The following is an 8,818-nucleotide window of genomic DNA, read 5'->3' on the forward strand; positions in this document are numbered from 1 at the left end:
GTTGGGGACACCAGCCCCATAGAGCACCCAGGGGACCCAGGGGTTGGGTTGGGTTGGGGACACCAGCCCCACAGAGCATCCAGGGGACCCAGGTGTTGGGTTGGGTTGGGGACACCAGCCCCATAGAGCACCCAGGGGACCCAGGTGTTGGGTTGGGTTGGGGACACCAGCCCCATAGAGCACCCAGAGGACCCAGGTATTGGGTTGGGTTGGGGACACCAGCCCCACAGAGGACCCAGGGGACCCAGGGGTTGGGTTGGGGACCCAGGTGTTGGGTTGGGTTGGGGGTACCAGCCCCATAGAGCACCCAGGGGACCCAGGGGTTGGGTTAGGTACACCAGCCCCATAGAGCACCCAGGGGACCCAGGTGTTGGGTTGGGTTGGGGACACCAGCCCCACAGAGCATCCAGGGGACCCAGGTGTTGGGTTGGGTTGGGGACACCAGCCCCATAGAGCACCCAGGGGACCCCAGCAGCCATGTGGGAGGGGACACCAGCCCCACAGAGCACCCAGGGGACCCAGGTGTTGGGTTGGGGACACCAGCCCCATAGAGCACCCAGGGGACCCCAGCAGCCATGTGGGAGGGGACACCAGCCCCATAGAGCACCCAGGGGACCCAGGTGTTGGGTTGGGTTGGGGACACCAGCCCCATAGAGCACCCAGGGGACCCCAGCAGCCATGTGGGAGGGGACACCAGACCCACAGAACACCCAGGGGACCCAGGTATTGGGTTGGGTTGGGGACACCAGCCCCATAGAGCACCCAGGGGACCCAGGTGTTGGGTTGGGGACACCAGCCCCATAGAGCACCCAGGAGGGACCCAGGTGTTTGGGTGGGGGGACACCAGCCCCATAGAGCACCCAGGGGACCCAGGCATCCAGGCTGGACCCCCAATGTCCCCCTCTCTCCATCTCCCCCCAGCACCCACCTGCCCCACGGGCACCCGCTACGCCCTCTGCACCCCCGGTTGCACCCCTGGGTGCCGGGAGGGCTGCGTGTCCCCCCCCAGTGCCGGGGACACCCAGGGGTGCTCAGAGGGTCCTCAGACAGCGATGGGTGCCACCGGCCCCCCGGGGACCTGCCGGGCCGTGGGGACCCATCACTACGTGAGCTTCGATGGGGTGACGGTGGCTGTGGGGGACAACTGCTCCTACGTGGTGGCCCAGAGCTGCGGCCCCCCAGGGGGTCACCCCGCCTTCGATGTCACCGTCACCGACCCGCCCCGGGGGGACAGCGGAGGCCGGAGGGTGACGGTGACCGTGGAGCAGCGGCGCTGGGTGCTGCAGGGTGGGAGACCCGGCGTGGTGGAGGTGAGGGGGAGGAAGTGGGGGGGTGGGCAACAGTGGGGGGAAATGGAGATGGATGGAGAAGGTTGGATGGATGGAGATGGATGGAGAAGGTTGGAGAAGATTTGATGGATGGATGGATGAAGGCTGGATGGAGATGGATGGAGAAGGCTGGATGGAGAAAGCTGTATGGATGAATGGATGAAGAAGGTTGGAGAAGGTTGGATGGAAGCACGAAGAAGGTTGGATATGGATGGATGGAGGTTGGATATGGATGGAGAAGGATAGATGCAGAAGGCTGAATAAGGATGGATGGAGAAGGCTGAAGAACGATGGATGGAGAAGGCTGAAGAACGATGGATGGATGGATGGAGACGGTTGGATATGCATGGATGGAGAAGGATGAAGAAGGATGGATGGAGAAACTTGGATATGGATAGAGAAAGTTGGATATGGATGGAGAAGGATGAAGAATGATAGATGGATGGAGAAGGTTGGATATGGATGGAGAAGGTTGGATATGGATGGATGGAGAAGGATGAAGAACGATGGATGGAGAAGGCTGGATATGGATGGATGGATGGAGAAGGTTGCATATGGATGGAGAAGGATGAAGAACGATGGATGGAGAAGGTTGCATATGGATGGAGAAGGTTGCATATGGATGGATGGAGAAGGATGAAGAACGATGGATGGATGGAGAAGGTTGGATATGGATGGAGAACGATGAAGAAGGATGGCTGGAGACAGAGAGATGGAGAAGGTTGGATGGACGGAGAAGGCTGGATGGAGATGGATGCAGAAGGTTGGATATGGATGGATGGAGAAGCTTGGAAGGAGAAGCCTAGAAGCGTGGATGGATGGATGGAGAAGGTTAGAAGAATGGAGAAGGCTGGATGAAGGACAGGTGGCTGGCTAGAAGGCGGCGGAGGACCACGCGGAGCAGCCAACCAGGTCCCCCCCCCCACTTACCCCACCCCACCCCACCCAGGTGGATGGTGCCGCGGTGCCGCTGCCCTTCTGCCTGCAGGACCGGGCCGTCTGCGTGACCCCCCGAGGTGCCACCGCCCTCCTCCTCCTCACCAACTTCGGCCTCCGCGTCACCGCCGGCCCCGGGGCTGCGGTGGCCATCACCCTGTCCCTGCGCTACCGCAATGTCACCTGCGGCCTCTGCGGCAACTTTGATGGCCACCCCTACAACGACCACCTCCACCAGGTCACCACCGGGGCCACGTGTCATCGTCCTTGTCCCGGTCCCACGTGTCCCCCGTGTCGCCAGCCCCCCAAGAAGGCCTTCGTCCACACCCAGCTCTGTGGTGTCCTCCGGGCCCCCCGAGGTCCCTTTGGGGACTGTCACGCCTTGGTCCACCCCGGGATCTTCTACGACATCTGCCTCCAGGAGCTCTGCGAGGCCCCTGGGGACAAAGAGGTCCTCAGCGAGGTCCTGGGTGCCTACGAGGCCGCCTGCCACCAAGCTGGGGCGCGGGTGGGACCCTGGAGCGCCCCCAACGTCTGCCGTGAGTTGGGGACCGTGGGGACACGGGGTGGGAGGTGGACATGGGGCTGGTGAGGCCTTTAGAGGACTTGTGGGGCTCCTACGCGGCCATCCACGATGTCCATCCATGATGTTCTCCAGCTCTTTCCATCCACAACATCCCATGTCCATGATGACCTTTGTGTGTCCATCCAAGATTTCTCCAGCTCTGTCCATCCGTGACATCCCGTGTCCATGACCTTTGTGTGTCCATCCATGTTCTCCAGCTCTCTGTCCACCCATGACATCCCCGTGTGTCCATGATGACCTCCGTGTGTCTATCCCTGACGTTCTCCAGCTCTCTGTCCACCGGTGACATCCCTGCCTGTCCCTCCACGGTGTCATCATGGTGTGTGTCCACCTGTGACATCTCTACGGGGCCATCCATGATGTCCTCCACCTGTGACATGTGTCCCTCCACAGCGTCCCCTCTGTGACTGGCCATCTGTGACACCTTTACGTGGCCATGATGACCTCCAGGTGTCCATCCCTACGTGTCCACCTTGTCTTCTACCCATGTCTCCATGATGTTCTCCATCTCTCTGTCCATCTCTGGTGGCCCCTCTTTAACTGTGACATCCCTACGTGACCTCCCATGATGCTCTCCACCTCTGTCCACTGGTGACATCCCCACATGTCCACGATGTCCCCAATGCCTCTGTGATGTGCTCCATCTCTCTGTCCACCCATAACTTCTCTACCCATCCCTCCACGAGGTGTCACATGTCCCCATGTCCCCACCCAACCCCTATGTCACCTACAGCCCCGTGGTGCCCCGAGGACTCTCGCTGCCGGCCCGGTGACACCTGCGTCCCCCACCGAACGCTGCTGCGGCGGGACCTGCTTACAGGTGAGGGGACACCGTGGGGACAAGGAGAGGGATCGGGGGGGGAAGGGACCTCCAGGTCAGGGGACACCATGGGGACAGGGGATGGGAGGACCTCCAGGTGAGGGCACATGATGGGGATGGAGAAACCCCACCAGGAGAAGAGAGGAGGAAGGGAAGGGTGAGGAGATGAAGAAACCACTGAAGGAGGAACCTTTAGATGAACCAATCAAGGAGCTGTTTCAAGGGTTTCTCCATGGGTTTGTGGAGACACGGACGGAGAAACCAGTAAAGATGAAGATGGACGGAGAAACGATTCAAGAATGGACGGAGAAGTAGACGGCCAGTGAGGAAGGACAGAGACGGGCGCGTAGATGGAGAAACCATTGAAGATGGATGGAGAAATGGACGGAGAAACCACGAAGAGGGACGGAGAAACCACGAAGAGGGACGGAGAGCTGGAGAAGCCCCTGAAGATGCGACAGATGGAAGAGGAACCCCCCGAAGATGGACGGATGGAAGAGGAACCCCCCGAAGATAGATAGATGGATGGATGGATGGATGGATGGATGGATGGATGGAAGGAAAAACCCCCCACTGAAGATGGATGGAAGAAGAACCCCCTGAAGATGGATGGAAGGAAGAAGAACCCACCGAGGACGGATGGATGGCTGCAAGAGGAGGAAGAGCTGGGAGATACGGATGAAGAAACGGGAGGGCGGACAGGAGGGATGAGGAGATGGACGGTGGGACGGACGGGGGGTGGGGACGGGGGGGACGGAGAAGCCCCTGACCCCGTGTCCTCCCCCAGGTCAGCTGCTGGGAGCGTTGCCGCTGCGAGGCCTCGGCCAGCCCTTGGTGGCCCCCGGGGACGCCGTGGGTCAGATCCTGGCTTTGCCCTTGGGCCTCCGGCCCCTGCAGGGCCTCCCCGTGGTCCCATAATGCCTCTGGCCCCAAGGAGGAGGTGGGGCAGGGGGGGGGACCCCCGGCGTCTGGGGAGGGGGTTGTCCCGTGTCCCCCCCTGCCCCCAGCCCCCGCCTTTTTAATTAATTAAAAACCTTCTGGTTCCAACTCTGGAGAAGTCTCCGATCCGTCCCCTCCCCAAGCAGGGGACCCAGGCGTCACCCCCTCCATCTCGGGGACATCCCCCCCACCCGCCTTGGGGACACCTCACCCCCTTGGGGACATCCCCCCACCCACCTTGGGGACACCTCACCGCCGCCTTGGGAACATTCCTCCCCCCCCCCGCCCCCCGCCCCACCAAAAACCATACCCAGGACCAGTTCAACCCTTTATTGGCCTTGCCACCAACCCGGTGACAGCGGTGTCCCCTCCCCTGCCCAGGTGACAGCCGGGTGTCCCCTCTCCCGGGGTGGGGATTGGCTGTGTCACCCCCCTCCCCGTGGTGGCGGCCATGTCACCTTTTCTCCCCCCCCGCCACTGGGTGACGCAGATGTCCCCTCCCCGGGGGCGGCGGGTGAAGCTCAGATCTTGCCAGGGAAGGTCCCCTCCTCGCGGTACTCGTCCCACGTTGTCACCTGCGGGGTGACACGGTGACAGGGCGGGTGACATGGGGACACAGGGACCACGGTGACACCACGGGGGGACACTGCAGGGGACATGGGGATACGGTGGGGACACCAAGGAGACACCGTGCCAGGGACTGTGACCATGGGGACACCCTGGCAATCCTGAGGACAAGGGGGACATCGTGGGGACACCACGGGGACATGGAAGGGACCCTATGGGGACTGAGGGGCCAGGCAGGTGACACCCAAGGGGGACCCTGAGGGCCACGGGGACACCAAGGGGGACATCGTGGGGGACCTGGGGACACCAAGGGGGACACCCTGGCAATCCTGAGGACCCTGGGGACACTTGTGGGGACTCTTGAGGGCCACGGGGACAGCGGGGGGACAACGTGGGGGACCTGAGGGCTGTGGGGACACTGCGGGGGACCCGAGGACCATGGGGACACTAAGGGGACCCTGAAGGCCATGGGGACACCGTGGGGACATCGAGGGGGGGGACCTGAGGGCCATGGGGACACTGAGGGGACATCGGGGGGGACCCGAGGACCATGGGGACACTAAGGGGACCCTGAAGGCCATGGGGACACCGTGGGGACATCGGGGGGGGACCTGAGGGCCATGGGGACACTGAGGGGACATCGGGGGGGACCTGAGGGCCATGGGGACACTGAGGGGACCCTGAAGGCCATGGGGACACCGTGGGGACATCGGGGGGGGGGACCTGAGGGCCATGGGGACACTAAGGAGACACTGTGGGGTCCTGAGGCCCATGGGGACACCGTGAGGACACAGAGGGGACATTGTGGGGACCCTGAGGGCCACGGGGACGCTGCGGGGACACCCTGGGGATCCTGAGGCCTGTGGGGACCCTGAGGACCCCCCACGGGGACGCTGTCGGGACCCTGAGGACACCGAGGGGAGGTCATGGGGACACTGCAGGGGACCTGAAGACCGCGGGGACACCTTGGGGACCACCTTGGGGACAAGGGAGGTGACACTCACCCAGGAGGTGGGACAGAGGGACTTGTAGACGCGATAGTACCACTGGCAGGGACTGGCGTCCGCTCCCTTGGCCGCCATCGCCTTCTCGCAGCGGTGGAAATCTGGCAGGGAGGGGACAAGAGGGGACAAGAGGGGACGTGAGGGGACAGGAGGGGACAGGGGGGGACAGGGGGGGACAAGAGGGACCCGTACCCAGGTAGTTTTGCCAGCAGTTCTTGGTCTGGTTCTGGTTGGGGAAACGGCTGTCGAACGGCGCCGTTTTGTAGCGCTGCAGCTTGGCCTTGATGTCCTCCGCCATGGCTGTAGGAGGTAATTAATAAGGGGTAATTAATCACTCCGGACTAATTAACGATCCTCCGGAATAATTAACCCGTCTCCGGGAAGTATTAAGACCCGCGCGAATAAAAGGAAGGGGCGGTAAAGTGGGTTCTTGGGGAACGGGGGGGGGTACCCCAAAGGAATAATTAACAGGGCTAATTAACCCCTGCCCCAGACTAATTAATACCCCCTGGAACTAATTAATAAGCCCCCAGAATAATTAACCCCCCTCGTGGAATAATTAACCCACCCCTAGGAAAAACGAACGCCTGTTGGAATAAAGAAAGGGATGGTAACGGGGGGTTGTTGGGGAAGGGGAGACCCCAAGGAAGTAATTAACAAGGCTAATTAACACCCCCCAGACTAATTAACACCCCCTGGGGCTAATTAACACACCCCCGGGAATAATTAGTCCCCCCCTAAAGAATTAATCCCCCTGGGAACACAAGAAGAGATGGTAATGGGGGGGTGTTGGGGAGGGGGACACCGCAGGGGGGTAATTAACAAAGCTGATTAACCCAGCAGATTAATTAACCCCTCCTCTCTGATTAATTAACCCCCCTCAGAATAAATAATCCCCCCCGGAAATGATTAATTTCTCTTTGGAATAATTAATTCCCCCTAAGAAGAACAAAGGGGATGGTAACGGGCTGGGGGGCACCCTAGTAAGGGGTAATTAACAGGCCTAATTAACCCCCCCACGCCTAATTAACAACCCCACGAGGCTAATTAACATCCCCCCCCCCCCCCCGGCTAATTAATCCCCCGGGAATAATTAATCCCCCCGGGAAGGAGAAGGGGGGTGGTAAAGCGGCGGGGGAGGGGGGGGGCAAATTGGGGAGGGTGCCCCAGCTGGGGGTAATTAATGGGCCTAATTAACCCCCCGCGGACTAATTAACAAGCCCCCGTGCTCCAAATAACCCCCCCAGCGCCTCCAGTACCCTCCCAGCGCTCCCAGTAACCCCCCCCCCGGTGCTCTCCCAGTGCTCCCAGTTCCCCACCCCGGGCCCTCCCCAGTGCTCCTAGTAACACCCAGTGCTCCCAGTAACCCCTCCAGACCCCTCCCAGTGCTCCCAGTAACCCCCCCGGTGACCTCCCAGTGCTCCCAGTCCCTCCCAGTTCCCCCCCCTCACCCGGTACCGCCGACTGGGCTCAAAGTGACTTTCACCGCCGCCCGCCCGCCGGAACCAACGAGACAAACCGGAAGCGCAGAGCGCCGCCCAAAAGTGACGCGCCCTTTCTCCCCGCCCTCCCCAGGCAATCAAAGGGGAGTAACCATCGAGACGCGGCGGGTAGAGCGGCCCACCCACAGGGAGGGGCCGGCGCTCGGAGGACCGCGGCGGCCATGGAGAGGGAGGCGGGAGGACTGAGCGTCACCTGGGGCCTACGCGGAAGTGCCCCCCTAAATACCCCGAAACGGCCCCAAAATGACTCAAAAGTACCCTCAAGAAAACCAATTTCGCATTAAAAGCCTCCTCGTACACGCAAATAGCCCTCGGATCCACCAAATACCCTGGTTTTGCCCCAAAATATCCCTCAGGGACCCCAAAACAGCCCAAAATGGCCACCAGGGCTGTAATATGCCCCCGAATTCCCCCCAAATGTCCCCAGATCCCAACCGGAATCCCCAAAAGCCCATTTCTGTCCTCAAGTTCCCCTCAGGATCCCCAAAAGCCCATTTCTGTTCCTAAATCCCCCTCCAGGACCCCCAAAAGCCCCATTTCTGTCTCCAGATCCTCCCTCAGGACCCCCCCCAAAACCCATTTATGTCCCCAAATCCCCCCCAAGACCCCAAAAAGCCCAATTTTTGTCCCCAAATCACCCCAAGCCTCCGATTTCTGTCCCCAAATCCCCCCCTAGCCCCCAAATCCCCATTTCTGTCTCTAAATGTCTCCCGAGGACCCCCCAAAACTCCGGTTTTGTCCCCAAATGTCTCCCAAGGACCCCCCAAAACCCCATTTCTGTCCCCAAAGGACCACCCAGGACCCCAAAAATCCCCATTCTTTCCCCAAATCCCCTTCAGGACCGAAACTACTCTATTTCCCGTCCCAAATCCCCTCCAAACCCCCATTTCTGTCCCCAAAACCCCATATAGGGCCCCAAAAGACCAATTTCTGTCCCCAAATCCCCACCCCCGAACCCCCAAATCCTCGTTTTTGTCGCCAAATCCTCACGCAGGACCCAAAAAAGCCCCACTGCTGTCCCCATATCCCACCCAGAAACCCCAAAACCCCTATTTTTGTCCCCAAATTCCCCCCGGCCCCGGCGTCGGACACTAGGACCCGGGGCAGCCCCTCTCGCTCCCTCCCTCCGCGGCTCA

At 60.9% G+C, this 8,818-nt stretch overlaps 1 protein-coding gene across 1 annotated transcript; it reads right to left on the minus strand.

Annotated features, from left to right (window-relative positions):
- Window positions 1-4,924: 4,924 nt before the first annotated feature.
- Window positions 4,925-8,817, minus strand: COX6B1 (cytochrome c oxidase subunit 6B1). Its single transcript, XM_074567444.1, has 4 exons — window positions 7,632-8,817; window positions 6,373-6,480; window positions 6,181-6,281; window positions 4,925-5,184 (listed from the first exon to the last, which is right to left on the minus strand). The coding sequence occupies exons 2-4, from the start codon at window positions 6,476-6,478 to the stop codon at window positions 5,131-5,133; spliced, it is 261 nt and encodes an 86-aa protein (XP_074423545.1). The 5' UTR covers window positions 6,479-6,480; window positions 7,632-8,817; the 3' UTR covers window positions 4,925-5,130.
- Window position 8,818: the final 1 nt, after the last annotated feature.

The sequence above is a fragment of the Larus michahellis genome, chromosome 27 (genome assembly GCF_964199755.1).
Source record: "Larus michahellis chromosome 27, bLarMic1.1, whole genome shotgun sequence".
Lineage (NCBI taxonomy): Eukaryota > Metazoa > Chordata > Aves > Charadriiformes > Laridae > Larus > Larus michahellis.

Bases quoted from the DNA above. Each gene is read 5' to 3' on its own strand.
- COX6B1 (XM_074567444.1), bottom strand. From the start codon at position 6,478: ATGGCGGAGGACATCAAGGCCAAGCTGCAGCGCTACAAAACGGCGCCG. The intron at 6,282-6,372 runs GTACGGGTCCCT...CCTCCCTGCCAG, and splicing joins CTGCTGGCAAAACTACCTGG to ATTTCCACCGCTGCGAGAAG. The intron at 5,185-6,180 runs GTGAGTGTCACC...GTCACCCCGCAG, and splicing joins CCCTCTGTCCCACCTCCTGG to GTGACAACGTGGGACGAGTA.